This window comes from Sinohyriopsis cumingii, chromosome 1 (assembly GCF_028554795.1).
Source record: "Sinohyriopsis cumingii isolate HCF-2022 chromosome 1, ASM2855479v2, whole genome shotgun sequence".
Classification (NCBI taxonomy): Eukaryota; Metazoa; Mollusca; class Bivalvia; order Unionida; family Unionidae; genus Sinohyriopsis; species Sinohyriopsis cumingii.
In genome coordinates this window covers 63,553,856-63,573,417 of record NC_142961.1, presented here as the reverse complement: position 1 = coordinate 63,573,417, position 19,562 = coordinate 63,553,856, and the positions used below count along the sequence as shown (strand labels likewise).

Sequence of the window (19,562 nt, the reverse complement as noted above, 5' to 3'; positions counted from 1 at the left end):
ATAGCCTAACTTGTGCTGAAAAATGGCGTTAAACACTATACCAACAACAATAAAAATCTGGTCACAAACTTAAGTAACAGAAAAAAAGCAAACCCAACAAGTTTTGTAAAACTCTACAAACAATTTAATCATTAAAGTGATAAATAAAAAATGTGAGAGGGACTTACAGTATAATGAAGGGAATCCAGATTTGTCCTTATAAAAGTCTTTGAAAATCCTAAATGAATGAAAAGTCCCATATAATTTCAATGCTAGAAATGTACTGGTCCTCCAAGATCCTTGACGATGTCAAGATGGCGTTGTCCAGAATTCTTTAGAATAATTTATAATAGTTCCAGAGTAATATTATTGTCCAAATAATGAGCACTTTCTATCACTACTGAACAGTCCAAACAAATGTTTTTCCTTTCAAAAAATATCTTAGTACAACATAAAATATGTCTGCAGCTTACATCAGGAACACTAAAAGTGTGAATGACCTCAGGAATCAAAAGGAAACTGATTGCTTAACTTTCTCCTTATATACACTGTAAATTGCAACTGTATTTTGAAATGGACCTTATATGACAGCATACACTAATGATTTATGACATACTAAGTCACGACATATTAAATTCAGATGACTTCATGCAACCAATGGGGAAGCCACAGAAGTCTTCTCAAATCTTCCATATCCCATAAGTCACTGAGAAACTATGCCATAGGTGCCATTTTAAGTCTTATTATTATGACTATTATTACCAATTGTCAACACGTAGGTAAACAACTATTTATAGATCCTATGTGATTTGTGTTTTCAACAGAGCCAAATTATGCACACAATTTATAACAAGTTTTATATATAGTTTAGGACCATGAATAAAAAATTGAAAATTAAAAAAAATCATATACCAGAAGTTACAGGATATATATAAATGAAGGTAAGTAACATTTACATATTAACTCCCTTTGCCCCTGCTATGTGGCCACCTATATCCCACATGTTTACTAGTTTAAACTTTTTATTAAATGTTTAGCTGTGCCTCTGAGAATCCGTTGCAATTTATCATATGTTTAAACCAAACCAACTTTTCTTTTCAATTGCGTAGTAAGTCAGAAGGTTGGTATTCTTGATACTGCATACACAACATTTGTGTCTTAAATTCCAGTGAATTTATTCATATTTATTTTATCAACAGTAATTTTTTATATTCATCGGTAACATTCACATTTGACAGATGTATTTGTATTGTAATCTCTAACTTCATTTCTTGTCAGCTTGTCTTGGTAACATAAATTTGCCTAATTGAATACTTTGTTTATATATTGAACACACATATTTTTTTGTTTTTTATCTCTCATTTTAAAGATGTCAGTCAAGTGCAAGAAATGCACATACTGCAGATAGTCATGCCTGCACAAAATGTTCATTGTTTACACTCATTGTCACGCACATGCAGCATGTGTTCTTTGTGGGCAAAGATCATATGGTCCAATATCTTTAAAAAAAATACAATTAATGGGATTAGGAAAAAGGGATACATTCATGTAAACACAAATTGTTGAATATCCAGAATCATTGGTGAGTTTATGGGGGATGTTGAGATGTCAGGCCCCCCCCCCCCCCCAAAGATACCTAGAATGACATGTACAGTGATGATACACATAATACAACAAGCGCTATCTTCAAAGTTTTCAGCAAGCAATTTGAAGGAAATAGGGGACATTTTACACTCGATTTAGCAGCCCACTAGGCACAAGTCCCCACCCTGTCTGTGTATGCCATTGTTGCCAGGTGTGCAGGATTACATTCTGATTTTGCTGGCCTGAGCTGCTGACCAACCAGTTCAGCTTATCTGGCCTACAATTGTATGGTTCTAGCAGCTTGACCGTATAGCAGTGCTTACCAATCTGATGTGCCAAGTCTAGATAAAGACACTACTGCCATTAATATGTCTATATCCCAGCCCTGTTATAAGGTAGAAAGACAAGTGCATCATGCCACATCTTAGTTGGTCAGCTCAGGAATATGATGTTGACTTCCTACCTATACTTGTCTAAGGACATCTCTTTAAATAATTGCCTAGCTCTCGGAGAAGGCAAGGGACTGACCACACTTGGGAATCAGTGTCCCATATTGTCATGGTAGTCAGCAGAGCAGTTCAGACCATGATGGTGAAAGCCCTAATGGCTTCTTGCAGCCTTGATCATTTAGGGGAGATGAACTTTTTTTTATCTTCTTCTTTTAAACTCCATCAATCAGAAACCCTGAGCTCTCCCTTTTGGCTCCCCTCTCTCCCCTTATGTTCAGGGGTCTAGTGGATGAGGTGAGAAGGCAAGCAGCACAGAGGTTGCCACTTCAGCCCCTATCTCTTCTTGACCTCATCAGGGACTATACTAGAAAAGGGAAGATTGTTGACCCAAAGACCACAGGGGACAGTGCAAGAGAAGGGTCTTCGTATCAATCTCTTGGAAATTAAGGAACATCATCTTTCATGCTTGGATGCATGCAAGGAAAGGCGGTTCTGATAATGTCAGACAATTTGGATCAGTCAACTACCTCTTGAAATAAGGAGGGACAAAATCAATGGAGTTCTGCATAAATTTATGCGAATACCTCTGTTGATGTGCCCTGGATTACCATATGTGCATAAAAATCCATTGCATCCCAGATGGGCTTAGTCTGGCTGATTCATTATCTATGAGAGACCAACTGCTTCATACAAAGCGATCCCTCTTTCTGTCCATCATTCTTCAAGTTATAGTAGCAAAACTAATCCTGAAAATGGGGTGCATGGCTTGCAAAAAAGTTCTAATTGCTTCTCTCCCAATGAACAAATCCTAAATTGTAAATAATCTGCGCAGTGTAGTAAAAGACATCTGTAGATAAATCATAGCAACATCCATGGTTCTCTAAAAGTTGAGGTCTTCAGTATTTCATCAAAGGTTCTGCCTACTGATTAAGGTGGGACAGCAAGACATAACTCCACAAGCGCTGGCTACTTCACTAAAAGTGGACATTAGACTGGTGTACTCTGAACACTAATGGGGTCAGTTACATCTCAAGAAGATTTTTAGCTCATGCCATACCAGTGATTTCCATGGACTCGGCCTTTTGAATGTAATATTTAAATTCAGGACATAATGAAGTCAGTTGACTGGCATTTTCAGCCTGCTTTCTCCAGTTGCTATTTTACACGACATATCTTGCAAAGATAAGAGAACTGAAACTCATCTGGCTGCTAGTAACTGACTGGACAGTTACCATGACAGCATAACTACAGTAAAGGACATGACCTTTGAATTTTCACTTGATTTGCCTGGGAATCCTTTAAGATAATAAACCATGTGCAGTATGGATCTACCTCACACAAGTATAAGTGCATAATATCAGTTATGCTGCCTTTTTGTTAGAAGCTCATCCTTTCATTGGAGTAGTCATCATACTCCTACTGGAGAATCTACTCAAATATAATAATACGATTCAAATGTAAACTACTGTACTTACCAACCTGAGGGGTTCATTCGTCAGTCCACACTCAATTCCACAAAAGATTTCCATGCAGCATATCATTGCACTTGTGATGGCAACACTTGCCTTATTTCCAGGACAGAAAATGTAAATTTCCAAGAAAGTTATCAATTAGAAATTTACTGATGTTGCTATACATTGCCTATCATAGAACGTTTTCCAACTTAGAACTGACGAAAGTAACAACTTAACTGAATAAAAGATATTAATTATTTAAATGTGATAATACAGTAATAATTTTAAATGATGTTATGTTATTATTTTCTCATGTGTAAAACTTGCGTACTTTGAGTCAACATGTCACCCCATTGCTCTCATTAACATGTTTGTTTTAATGGAAAAACAAAAGCATGTGGCACAAGATGCTCATTGCTCAGTACTTCCAACACATAACAATTATAACTTTTTTCTTGATTTTTTCTCTCATTTTCTAAGAATGGCATATTTAGCTAGATTCTACTTATATAATTATTCAAAAAGAGTACAAAACCTGATGACCTTTATACTCACTGAGAAGCAATAGTTATAAGTGCCTGATGAATACTGTGTTTTGAATATGCTAGCTACATTGCAAGGTTGCAGGGTTATTTTAATTTGGTTGGAAAAAAATTGCAGGAGAAAAATAATCAATGTTGATGTTTGCACCAAGACAAGGAAATCCCTCTTGAGGTTTTACATTATTCGTCTCTTAATGATCCATACATGGGGATAGGTATTCCTCACCCATAGATTTCATTGTAATGATTCATACATGGGGATAGGTATTCCTCACCCATAGATTTCATTGTAATGATCCATACATGGGGATAGGTATTCCTCACCCATAGATTTCATTGTAATGATCCATACATGGGGATAGGTATTCCTCACCCATAGATTTCATTGTAATGATCCATACATGGGGATAGGTATTCCTCACCCATAGATTTCATTGTAATGATCCATACATGGGGATAGGTATTCCTCACCCATAGATTTCATTGTAATGATCCATACATGGGGATAGGTATTCCTCACCCATAGATTTCATTGTAATGATCCATACATGGGGATAGGTATTCCTCACCCATAGATTTCATTGTAATGATCCATACATGGGGATAGGTATTCCTCACCCATAGATTTCATTGTAATGATCCATACATGGGGATAGGTATTCCTCACCCATGGATTTCATTGTAATGATTCATACATGGGGATAGGTATTCCTCACCCATGGATTTCATTGTAATGATTCATACATGGGGATAGGTATTCCTCACCCATAGATTTCATTGTAATGATCCATACATGGGGATAGGTATTCCTCACCCATAGATTTCATTGTAATGATCCATACATGGGGATAGGTATTCCTCACCCATAGATTTCATTGTAATGATTCATACATGGGGATAGGTATTCCTCACCCATAGATTTCATTGTAATGATCCATACATGGGGATAGGTATTCCTCACCCATAGATTTCATTGTAATGATCCATACATGGGGATAGGTATTCCTCACCCATAGATTTCATTGTAATGATTCATACATGGGGATAGGTATTCCTCACCCATAGATTTCATTGTAATGATTCATACATGGGGATAGGTATTCCTCACCCATAGATTTCATTGTAATGATCCATACATGGGGATAGGTATTCCTCACCCATAGATTTCATTGTAATGATCCATACATGGGGATAGGTATTCCTCACTCATAGATTTCATTGTAATGATCCATACATGGGGATAGGTATTCCTCACCCATAGATTTCATTGTAATGATTCATACATGGGGATAGGTATTCCTCACCCATAGATTTCATTGTAATGATTCATACATGGAGATAGCTTTTCCTCACCCATGGATTTCATTGTAATGATTCATACATGGGGATAGGTATTCCTCACCCATAGATTTCATTGTAATGATCCATACATGGGGATAGGTTTTCCTCACTCATAGATTTCATTGTAATGATTCATACATGGGGATAGATTTTCCTCACCCATGGATTTCATTGTAATGATTCATACATGGGGATAGGTATTCCTCACCCATATATTTCATTGTAATGATTCATACATGGGGAAAGGTATTCCTCACCCATAGATTTCATTGTAATGATTCATACATGGGGATAGGTATTCCTCACCCATATATTTCATTGTAATGATCCAATGATACATGGGGATAGGTATTCCTCACCCATAGATTTTGTTGTAATGATTCATACATGGGGATAGGTATTCCTCATCTATAGATTTCATTGTAATGACCATACATGGGGATAGATTTTCCTCACCCATAGATTTCATTGTAATGATCCATACATGGGGATAGGTATTCCTCACCCATAGATTTCGTTGTAATGATCCATACATGGGGAAAGGTATTCCTCACCCATAGATTTCATTGTAATGATTCATACATGGGGATAGGTATTCCTCACCCATAGATTTCATTGTAATGATCCATACATGGGGATAGGTATTCCTCACCCATAGATTTCATTGTAATGATCCATACATGGGGATAGGTTTTCCTCACGCATAGATTTCATTGTAATGATTCATACATGGGGATAGATTTTCCTCACCCATGGATTTCATTGTAATGATTCATACATGGGGATAGGTATTCCTCACCCATATATTTCATTGTAATGATTCATACATGGGGAAAGGTATTCCTCACCCATAGATTTCATTGTAATGATTCATACATGGGGATAGGTATTCCTCACCCATATATTTCATTGTAATGATTCATACATGGGGAAAGGTATTCCTCACCCATAGATTTCATTGTAATGATTCATACATGGGGATAGGTATTCCTCACCCATAGATTTCGTTGTAATGATCCATACATGGGGATAGGTATTCCTCACCCTTAGATTTTGTTGTAATGATTCACACATGGGAATAGGTATTCCTCACCCATATATTTCTTTGTAATGATCCATACATGGGGATAGGTATTCCTCACCCATAGATTTCATTGTAATGATCCAATGATACATGGGGATAGGTATTCCTCACCCATAGATTTTGTTGTAATGATTCATACATGGGGATAGGTATTCCTCATCTATAGATTTCATTGTAATGACCATACATGGGGATAGATTTTCCTCACCCATAGATTTCATTGTAATGATCCATACATGGGGATAGGTATTCCTCACCCATAGATTTCGTTGTAATGATCCATACATGGGGATAGGTTTTCCTCACCCATAGATTTCATTTTCATACATGGGGATAGGTATTCCTCACCCATAGATTTCATTGTAATGACCCATACATGGGGATATAGACTTTCCTCACCCATAGATTTTATTGTAATGATTCATACATGGGGATCATTGGGGATAGATATTTATTTCCCATACATGTCTTTGTAATGATCCTTACTTGGGGATAGATATTTCGTACCCATACATGTCTTTGTAATGACCCTTACTTGGGGATAGATCTTTCTTACCCATACATGTCTTTGTATATGACCCTTACTTGGGGAAAGATATTTCTTACCCATACATGTCTTTGTAATGACCCTTACTTGGGGATAGATCTTTCTTACCCATACATGTCTTTGTAATGACCCTTACTTGGGGATAGATGTTTCGTACCCATACATGTCTTTGTAATGACCCTTACTTGGGGATAGATATTTCTTACCCATACATGTCTTTGTAATGACCCTTACTTGGGGATAGATGTTTCGTACCCATACATGTCTTTGTAATGACCCTTACTTGGGGATAGATATTTCTTATCCATACATTTCTTTGTAACGACCCTTACTTGGGGATAGATGTTTTGTACCCATACAATTGTCTTTGTAATGACCCTTACTTGGGGATAGATGTTTCTTTCCCATACATGTCTTTGTAATGACCCTTACTTAGGGAAAGATATTTCTTACCCATATATGTCTTTGTAATGACCCTTACTTGGGGATAGATGTTTTGTACCCATACAATTGTCTTTGTAATGACCCTTACTTGGGGATAGATATTTCTTTCCCATACATGTCTTTGTAATGACCCTTACTTCGGGAAAGATCTTTCTTACCCATACATGTCTTTGTATATGACCCTTACTTGGGCAAAGATATTTCTTACCCATACATGTCTTTGTAATGACCCTTACTTGGGGAAAGATATTTCTTACCCATACATGTCTTTGTAATGACCCTTACTTGGGGATAGATCTTTCTTACCCATACATGTCTTTGTAATGACCCTTACTTGGGGATAGATGTTTCGTACCCATACATGTCTTTATAATGACCCTTACTTGGGGATAGATGTTTCTTACCCATACATGTCTTTATAATGACCCTTACTTGGGGATAGATATTTCTTACCCATACATGTCTTTGTAATGACCCTTACTTGGGGATAGATGTTTCTTACCCATACATGTCTTTATAATGACCCTTACTTGGGGATAGATGTTTCTTACCCATACATGTCTTTGTAATGACCCTTACTTGGGGATAGATGTTTCTTACCCATACATGTCTTTATAATGACCTTTACTTGGGGATAGATGTTTCTTACCCATACATGTCTTTGTAATGACCCTTACTTGGGGATAGATGTTTCTTACCCATACATGTCTTTGTAATGACCCTTACTTGGGGATAGATGTTTCTTACCCATACATGTCTTTATAATGACCTTTACTTGGGGATAGATGTTTCTTACCCATACATGTCTTTGTAATGACCTTTACTTGGGGATAGATGTTTCTTACCCATACATGTCTTTGTAATGACCCTTACTTGGGGATAGATGTTTCTTACCCATACATGTCTTTATAATGACCTTTACTTGGGGATAGATGTTTCTTACCCATACATGTCTTTGTAATGACCTTTACTTGGGGATAGATGTTTCTTACCCATACATGTCTTTGTAATGACCCTTACTTGGGGATAGATGTTTCTTACCCATACATTTCTTTGTAATGACCCTTACTTGGGGATAGATGTTTCTTACCCATACATGTCTTTGTAATGACCCTTACTTGGGGATAGATGTTTCTTACCCATACATGTCTTTGTAATGACCCTTACTTGGGGATAGATATTTTGTACCCATACATGTGTTTGTAAAATGACCCTTACTTGGGGATAGATATTTTGTACCCATACATGTCTTTGTAATGACCCTTACTTGGGGATAGATGTTTCTTACCCATACATTTCTTTGTAATGTCCTTTACGTAGGGATAGATGTTTCTTACCCACTCATGTCTTTGTAATGACCCTTACTTGGGGATAGATGTTTCATACCCATACAATTGTCTTTGTAATGACCCTTACTTGAGAATAGATGTTTCTTACCCACACATGTCTTTGTAAAATGACCCTTACTTGGGGATAGATATTTTGTACCCATACATGTCTTTGTAATGACCCTTACTTGGGGATAGATGTTTCTTACCCATACATGTCTTTGTAATGACCCTTACTTGGGGATAGATGTTTTGTACCCATACAATTGTCTTTGTAATGACCCTTACTTGGGGATAGATGTTTCTTACCCATACATGTCTTTGTAATGACCCTTACTTGGGGATAGATGTTTTGTACCCATACATGTCTTTGTAATGACCCTTACTTGGGGATAGATATTTTGTACCCATACATGTCTTTGTAATGACCCTTACTTGTGGATAGATGTTTCGTACCCATACAATTGTCTTTGTAATGACCCTTACTTGGGGATAGATGTGTCTTACCCACTCATGTCTTTGTAATGACCCTTACTTGGGGATATATATTTTGTACCCATACATGTCTTTGTAATGACCCTTACTTGGGGATAGATGTTTCTTACCCATACATTTCTTTGTAATGTCCCTTACTTGGGGATAGATGTTTCTTTCCCATACATGTCTTTGTAATGACCCTTACTTGGGGAAAGATATTTCTTACCCATACATTTCTTTGTAATGATCCATACATAGCTGTCAGCTCTCTTGCCGGGAGAAGATAAAAAAAATCCAGATTTTTGGGATCCTCCAAACCTCCCGATCTCATAATATCTCCCAATTTTTCGCAGAGAACTCCTGTTTATTACATTATATCTGTTAATTTTCATTTCTCCAAAAAACAACATAGACAGATACAGCTGTTTATCATGTGCAATGCACAGCAGCCATGTTCTATTTTATCACCTGCGAATAGTGTTGTGATGAAATAATTAATATCACACTACAAAGTTGTTGTTTTTTCTTCAGTAAATAGAATGTTAAGTTTAAACATTATTCACATAAATTTAATAAATTTTTAACCCCCAACAACAATACTATAGTAAACAAATAAGCCACAACAATAAAACTGTCAGCAACTTGTTTAAAATTCCGATGAATGATCACTGTGAATGCTGTGTATTTTTGTACACAAGCAAAATAACATCTCTATTCCCACCAAAGAAACTTACACCAGGAAGCATCACACCATTCCTGTACTGAATATATAAACTTTAATTAGCACGATTAAATTAAAAGGAATAAAAAAATATACCTCGTATGATATGTTCCCCAAAAGAACCAGTTCAGAAGAACTATTTTATTTAATAAACAGTGTTACATACCTTTCGAACTGACCCTAAGGAAATATGGCAGAATGTAAAACAATTTGGGAATAACAGTTGCCATTTATGGTAACTTGTGACTGCAGATTTGAACTGTTAAAATGAAGTCATAGGCATTTTAAGTTACAACATAATATGACATTATTTATTTGCCAATCAATTGCTGGTGCTTGCATACACACACGGTAGAACATGGTTTCTTTGAAGTATGTTGGAGGGACAGTTGTTTTCACAAATTGTTAATTAGTCACACTGGCTTTATATCATGAGCATGTATGTGCTTCTAATAGATAATGGAATTTAGTATTTTAATACTAAACATGTTAAAATAAAAAGTAATTATTGCTATCTTCACATAATGTGCATTGTTATTCTCTCCTTACAAGGGCCTCAAGGGAGAATAGTCCTTGACTAATCAGTCACCCTCTATAAAATTAAAGCATTATTATTATTATTATTATTATTGCTTGTATACTTAAAGGAGACTAGAAATCAAAATTTTCCTTTTACGTATGTAATTCTCTACAGATTTTAATTCGACTGCAATGTTTATAAATTAAATATCGTAAGTGGGTAGTGATTTATTTTGCGTGGAAGATACCACGATTCCGTAAATTGCCGAGTTTTTCCGAGTTTTGATGAGACGACAGATCACGTGGTACCGTGACGCTATACTAGCCAGTCCTCGAATACAAACATAAACATTGGCGAGCGAGGCAGACAGGAGACCACATTTGGGTTGCACATTCAAAAGTTGAATCTGCAGTCTGATATAATAGTTTATGTACTGTACTGGTAAGTGCTAAAAGAAATTTGTTAGGCACAGGCCCGGGCTGGTGACTTAAATAAACTAAAGTCCTGAATGAAATTCCACAAGCCTGGACAGTTCATACCTGTCAACTCTCAAGCCGAGAGAAAAACCTCCCGATTTTGGGGGTATTTCCTCATTTACATCCCGATCTCGTAATATCTCTCAATTTTGCGCAGCGAAGTCCCGATTATTACATTATGTCTGTCAATTTTCATTTGTCAGAAGAAAAAAACCCAACCCCAAACCATTTTTAAATATAACGTATGCAATCCACAGTCTAAACTGCCACACTGCTGACATCGTAGCGATATGACTGAAAAATTGTTAAAGCTACGTTAAAAATTCAAATCACACGCACACACGTCTAAACCCGGCACTGGACGAAATAATTAATATCATACAACAGTTTTTTTCTTCTTCTTTTCTTCTTCAGTAAATAGAACGTGAAGATTAAACATTATTCAAGTAAATTTCAGATTTTTTAAAGAACTACAACAGTACTATAGTAAAAAAAATAATTAAAAGAATAAAATTGTCACCAATTAGCTTAAATGAATGATCACGTTGAAATTTTCTCTGCAAACAAAATCGCATCTCCATTTCCGCCAAAGAAACTCGGCCAGTTAACACCCGACATTCCTCTACCGTATATGAAAAGTTTAATTACCATGATTAAATTACAAGGAATAAAACAAAATATACCATGCAATATATGTGGCCCTAAAGAACTAATTCTGATTAAATATTTTATTCAGCAAACAGTGTTACATGCATTAAGACTTAAACCAAAGGAAAAAAGGTGGGGCATAAAACTGAGAAAAACAGTTGCCACATGTACGGTAACTTGTGACTGCAAATTTGAACTGTTAAAATGAAGTCCATGGCATCGTAAGTAACAACAAAATAGGCATCGTTTATTTAGTATTGCTGATTGCTGATGCTTACACATACACACACTGTCGAACATGGTTTCTTTGAAGTATGTCCGATCACAAGATCAATGCAAGGATAAGGAGTATGTTCATTAGTCACACCGGCTGTATTGTTTGCGTACTTAAATTAAAACTTTAGCTATTTTGCAATTTAGCCAGAACTGACCAGAATATGTAAAAGGGGCTTGTCATGGGGGAATAATAAGGCGTATCACAGCGAGAAAGGCACGTCAAATGGGCGGTCGCACATTGGGGCAACGGGGGGGGGGGGGGGGGGGTCAATAGCCCCCCCCCCGTTCTATTGTCAGACAGTTAATGTGAAACTTTGACCTTTTTTTTTAATCGCTGCTTTTTAAACTGCCCAAGGAATAGTTTTATATCAGTTCCAATTAATATAGATTACCGTTTATGCAAACTACATGTATACAATGCATTTTTTTTAAAAATTATTTTTTATAAGATTACTGAAAATTGTGTTTTCTCGAAACACGACAGATTTAGAATCTTATTTTTAGCAAAGCTTCCATTTGATTAAAATCAAATCTAAATTCCACCTAGGACAGTGGTGATTTGATTTAGATTGTGCCGTGTTAAGGCATGTATGTCAACATCTTGAAAATACATTTACTCATTTCACCAGCGCGATCAAAGTTTCCTCAGGCAAACAATTTTTGTTTCGACAAGCCTGACGGGCACCTCACTTTGAATACAGGATGGGCCGGAACTAAAACCAGAAGGGGCCCAGGGTGTCGGGCTATCAGATTTGTTTTTAGTACTGCTGTTTTAGATAAAAGATATGTGGATTGATTGTTGCATTTTGTGGTCACTTACTCGTCCTTCTGCCTATTTTCGTAACTCACACGTTTAACTCTTTTCCCAGGATTTAAAATGTCCAAAGGTATGTCTGGAACAGCGCCAACTTTTAGTCTAGGCCTAGCATTTACGTATCTTTGAGCTGCTATTTTTTCATGATCCCTCTCGTAACATTCCTTTGAGAAATGTAACGAGCACATAGTGCTGTATGGTGTTGCTTTGAAATCGACTCGTTTGTAATAATGCACCTATTCTTTCATGATGCCTTTATCTTTTGGAAAAGAAAAAAAAATATGTCCACAGGCTTTTCTTAATGTTCCATTACACCCGTAAGCAACGTAAAACGGTATTGTCTTTTACTCTGGCAACTCCCACGTGAGCTGCTGGAGTCGCTACTATGACGTCACATCCCGAAAGTAACCGAATAGGCGCGGAAATTTTGCATACGAGGTCACGGAAATTCAGCTCCTAGAAGATAGGCCAATATTTAAATATTGGCATTACGGTCGCAGATGATACTTCAGAATAAGGTTTTATGCTATAGTACTTTTATTATTATTCTATATTTCCATTGGTTTCTGGTCTCCTTTAAGTCTAACCTTTAGCTATTGTGCAGGTTAGCCACAGCTGACCAGAATATGAAAAGGGGGCACATCCTTGGGTAAAATAATGTGCATCACAGGGAGTGTGCCTCCCACCCCCATTTCACCATTAAACATGATTAGGCCAACATCCTTAAAATTGAATGGCTGACCACTACATGTTTGCAAACCAGGCCCCTGGAAGACTTTGTGCTGGTGCCCCTGGTGCATCCTTTGAGAATATCATGCATATTGGACACAGATGAGTAAATATTAATTGAAACAGTGCTTAAAAAATGCTGCATAAAAACCTGAGTTTATGTCTCAATCTCCCTAAAAATTTTTATTCAATCTTGGCTTTTGAGAAATTGACAGATATGTCCATACTAGTGGATAGATAATAATACCCAACATTTCTGTGTAATGATCCATCCTAGGTGATAGATATTCCTTACCACTACATTTCTGTGTAATTACCCATACTTGGGGGTTAACTGAAATTCATCTAGGAATTGTGCACTTAGTAAATCCACACGAAACTATTATTTTGTTCAGTGGTTTTCGATTGCTTTGACCCATAGGTAGGTAAAATTAGGCATTTGTATCAAAAAACTGATCCTTCTTGATGCCTGTATTTAGGTAACTATTTATACTACAAAGGCATCTTAACTCCAAGATTGGAAGTAACATTCACAATAAAAAAACTTTAAAAAAAACTGGAAGTCTCACTAAGTCTTTTGTATCTACTGTTTCTAATGGTTTTGGCAATGAGAAGGAATGAAAATCACTTAAGGTTCAATCAGCTAAACCATTCTGCTGTGCAGCGATGGGAAAACAGTGCTGGATATGAGGTTTGGAGGACATCACTGATTATCTTTACTGCTGCTAATTAAGTGAAAATATTGCCATTAGAGCCATCACTGTTTTTCCCAACATATTTTTTGTAAGCAGATGTTGTTCTATGAGGAATGATATACAAAATCTGTCATTCTGTGAGGAATGATATGCAGAATCTGTCATTCTGTGAGGAATGATAGGCATGATGTGCATTTTGTGAAGCATAATATAACAAAATTACCACGATATCACAGTGATGTCAGTCTTTCCAAAAGTGTTTTGTAAATTTAACTGCCACATATTTGTCATGTTTGACCAATTACAAGGTCCGTTTCATTTGGATTTATGTTCAAATATTTAATCTTTTTACAGACTGAATTTGTTTTTAAATACAAAAAAAAATGTATACTATGAAAATAATCATTGCTTACAATAGTGTTTAATGCAGACATTAAACTCCTGGCATTAAAAACTATGGGCCCTTGTCCTGCCAAGAAATATAATCCTCTCCAAAGAATTTAAGTTGTATATATGATCTCAGTCTGTCTGTGTGATCTCTGTCTATGTGATCTCAGTCTGTCTATGTGATCGCAGCCTGTCTATGTGATCTCTATGCAATCTCAGTCTGTGTGATCTCTGTCTGTCTGTGTGATCTCAGTCTGTCTATGTGATCTCAGTCTGTCTATGTGATCTCTAAGCAATCCCAGTCTGTGTGATCTCTGTCTATGCAGTCTCAGTCTGTCTATGTGATCTCATCATTTTCATATTTTTGTAGTGAATTACAGCATGCTTGATTTCAATGCAATTTCAATGAAGCAAGATATCCGAAATTATACAATTAGAAAACTGAAACCAGGAGGACGCTACAAAGTTTGGCTTACAGCAAGAACATCAGCAGGGGAAGGACCACTCACAGATGCAATTGATACATATATTTACTTACAAGGTATTCAATCATAAATCTTATTTTTGTATTTACTAACAAGGTAATCAATAAAAAAAACTTATTTTTGTATTTACATACAAGGTAATCAATCAAAAATCTTATTTTTGTATTTACATACAAGGTATTCAATCATAAATCTTATTTTTGTATTTACTAACAAGGTAATCAATAAAAAAAATTATTTTTGTATTTACATACAAGGTAATCAATCAGAAATCTTATTTTTGTATTTACATACAAGGTATTCAATCAAAAATCTTATTTTTGTATTTATTAACAAGGTAATCAATAAAAAATCTTATCTTTTATTTACATACAAGGTATTAAATCAAAAATCTTATCTTGTATTTACATACAAGGTATTCAATCAAAAATCTTATCATTTATTTACATACAAGGTATTAAATCAAAAATCTTATTTTTGTATTTACATACAAGGTATTCAATCAGAAATCTTATTTTTGTATTTACTAACAAGGTAATCAATAAAAAATCATATCTTTTATTTACATACAAGGTATTAAATCAAAAATCTTATTTTGTATTTACATACAAGGTATTCAATCAAAAATCTTATCTTTTATTTACATACAAGGTATTAAAACAAAAATCTTATTTTTGTATTTACATACAAGGTATTCAATCAAAAATCTTATTTTGTATTTACATACAAAGTATTCAATCAAAAATCTTATCTTTTATTTACATACAAGGTATTCAATCAATAATCTTACTTTTTATTTACATACAGTGAAGATATTCAGTCAGTATTGTTAGTTTTGTATTTACATGCAATTTATTAAATTAATACTGTTAAATTTACATTTAAATATTGGTAGTTACTCAGTGCTGTCATTTTTGTGTTTAGGTCTGGGTTTCATATAAGGATCTTACACAATACAGTGTGACTCCACTATAACACGGTAGTTGGGAGCCATAGAACCCGACCGTGCTATAAACCAAACTGTGTTATAAGCAATCAGGTCATTTAGCTGAAGAAAATTATGCATGTACCCCAAAAAATTGCAAAGAGGGGTAGGTAATAAATGCGGGCGGTAAAATACGTGCTTCATCAGCACAAGTTACCCATCTTAAATCAGTGCATATTAAATGAGAAATACACCTGTAGTGAAAACAGAGAAGGCACATATAATAGTTTACTTTTTTTTAGAGAACGATGAATTGGTACATATACATGAATACTGTTTATAGTTACATATCTAATAAATAGCATGAATAGAGTATCAGCACCATGTACTCACCCATGAATCTCATCATATGCAATGAATCCACAATACAAGTGATTCCATCGAAAGTATGCACACACACAGATTTAAAATATTCAATAATTTTGTCACAGGTCATATTGGTCTGAATTCAGTGGAAAAACATAGCACAATCACGTAACGAATGAAGAAGCACATTTACCTTTCAGTATGTCCCAAGTAGGTAAAAGTTAATTTGCGTTTTAAGCCACCATTGGTAGTGTTCATAAGCATAAACTCATTCCCTGCAAAAAGGAAACTTTCACGGCACAGTTAACGTGTTCCAGTCATGATGGAAAATGCAAAAATCCATCAGATTCCATTACTTGTTTTAAAAGTTTTGTACCAACTTCCTTTGAAGAAAAGTTCTTTGTTTTTATTGAGATTCTAGTCTGCTTTCTTTGATGTAGGGTGCATGTGTAATTGAAGTCACTGCTAAAGGCCAGCTTTGGAGAACCAAACAAATGCCCATTTCTTACTGTGGCGGCAACATCAAATAATTGTATTGCATGATTGAGACTAATTTTTTTTCCATTTACTGAGCAATCGGTTTGCTTCTAAGGTAATCAGTTTCCTTTGAAATTTCAGTAAACTATTTTATCTGGATACATTTTTAAAAAGGAATTCACCATTGTTTGGACTAATCTAGTTACTGTTCCTCCCTGCCTATTGAATAAATCAAAAAGTAAGATTTTTATATATTTTTGTTTTACATTTGTGATAGCAGTGTGATGTTGCCTTCCACACATGCATCAGATATTTAACAAAGGGTCAACAGACGATAGAGACACGGGTGTTCTGGTCTGATGACAGGGATTATTACAGAAAATGTGAGTGTTGTGAAGGATTTAATTTTGAGTGAAAAGAAGAGGAATTTTACTTACCATCCACATACAAATGTCAGTCTTTGTAAATATATTAATTACTAGCCGAAAATATGCTGAAAGATGGATTACAAGATAATGTCTCATCCAGTTGGTCTCCATTGCATGAAATGTCAACAACAAAAAAGCGGATATCTCACAACATACAGTACTCATGCTAGATGTCAAGATAAGTGGATTATGATATAACAATGCACTGTTTAGATGGTTTGTCAATATGGACAAAGAATTTGTTTGTGTAACAATTGATAAATTTCAGCACATTTTATATCCAGTTTGCAGCTTCCTTTTATGGGGCCTCTGAATTTCTCCACTCCAGACCAATGGTTGTATATACAAGTTTAAACATCCAACAATGTCGCCAATAAAAAAAAAATTGCCAGATGGTATGTTTTGCCGCCAATAAAGAAAAAAGTCTGAGTTTGCGACATTGGTGAAGCCCTAAGCGAACCCAGAATAAACTTTTTATACATTTATTTTTCATACTTTTAAGAAGGACAAACTACTTTTTCGTGTACGAGAAAAATACATATAAAATTTCAGGAGCCACGCCATGATCGTCTTGTAATATTCTTATGTGATCTCTTCCCCAAAATGATAAAAAACTTTTAAAGTTTTTTTGTACTTTTAAGAAAGAATTTTTTTCGTGTATGAGAAAAATACATACATATGAAATTTCAGGAGCCACACCACGACCATGTTATATCCGAATTTGCATTATAATGGAGTGTGCTATAGTGGGGTCACACTGTATCTACCTTTAGTAGTGTGAATGCACTTTTATTTGCGGGATAGCAGTTTTTATGGATTCCTATATAGTTCATACACAGTACCTATCTTTCTAATGGATGCCAGTTTTTATGTATTCTTACGCAAAGATCTGCCATTATTAGTGTGAATTCACTTTTATTTGCAGGGTACAAGTTTATATGGATTTTATACTGGGCTCTTACATTCATACAGGGTTCTTTACACAAAGATCTACCATTATTAGTATGAATTCACTTTTATTTGAAGGGTACAGGTTTTTGTGAATTTCATACAGGGTATTTATACAAGATATACCATTATTAGTGTGAATTCAATTGTATTTGCAGGGTACCAGTTTTTATGGATTTCATAAAAGGTTCATAGATTCATACAAGGTTCATACATTCATACAGGCCCATTCTTACATTGATGCAGGGTTCATACATTCACACAGGGTTCTCACACTCATACAGGGTTTTTATTTGCAGTATCATGTAGCTTATCATGAACATTATTACTTGCAGTTAAAATATTCCAACAATTTCCCATCAGTAAAAAATAATGATCACAATATTAATTCAATTTTTGTATCTTTTCTTTTCAGAATTCCCATTGTGGGGCAAGGTTATCATTGGAGTAGTCTCCCTTATTGTTTCTCTGGTTATACTTATTTGTTTTGTGTAAGTAATTTTCAAGTATTATTTTTTCTGGTTATACTCATTTATTTTGTGTAAGTATTAATGTTCTACATTAATTATTTTTCAGCACTAATCATCGTAGACCAGAAAAGCTTATGGGAATATGGTCTGTTGTTTATCAACTGTTGCATGTCACTACTTCTGCCTTGATCAGGATTGCCATGAAACTTTGTGCACATATACCAATGACTATTTGGTTCTAAATGACAATAGGACTGCTCAGACTTCCAGTTTGGCCAACAGCCATCTTGAGAATCTTGTTATAGCTACTCCTCCAGAATGGATGGGCAATCAAGTTAGGGTTTTCACTAAAAGACTTCTATATATATATGGTAGGTGTGAAATGAAAATGATGCCATTCTGATGTCAATTAAGGCTGCTATCACAGTGGCCATCTTGAAAATCTTGTTATTGCTATGCTTGCATATAAAGTCATATCAGCACGAGATTTTTACTAGAAGGATTTTTACTCTGTCTGGTTGGTTTTAAATGAAATGGTTCTTCTCAGACATCAGATGGCCTACACAGCACTAATCTTAAAATCTTGTTGTCACTGTTCTTCCTTTATGAATAGTCATAGTGATACGGAGTTTTTAATTGTATCTAATTGGTCTTGAATACAAATTGTACCAATCTGATGTTCATTGTGGTTTTTTCTTCAGCTCTCTTGAAAATCTTGTTTTTGCCACTTCTCCTGAATGGAAAGTTATAACAGTATGAAGTTTTCACTGGAAGAGTTGTTGCTGTGTTTAGTTTGTCTTAATGGAAAGTCATATCAATATGAAGCTTTCCTGGGAAGATTTCTTATGGTGTCTAGTTGGTCTTACTTAAAAATTGTGCTGATTGGTTATCTTATATGGTCACCACAGCAGCCATCTTTAAAATCTTGTTATTGCCACTTCTCCTCAATGTAAAGTCATATCAGTATG

General features: G+C 35.3%; 1 protein-coding gene across 1 annotated transcript in view; it reads left to right on the top strand.

The window, feature by feature from the left end:
• Positions 1–19,562, top strand: part of LOC149806994 (uncharacterized) — a 52,563-nt gene that overhangs the window by 17,503 nt on the left and 15,498 nt on the right. The window contains exons 3-4 of the mRNA XM_089960489.1: positions 14,866–15,036; positions 18,540–18,615. Coding sequence (XP_089816615.1) covers positions 14,866–15,036; positions 18,540–18,615 — 247 coding nt within the window. The remainder of the gene's footprint in view (positions 1–14,865; positions 15,037–18,539; positions 18,616–19,562) is intronic.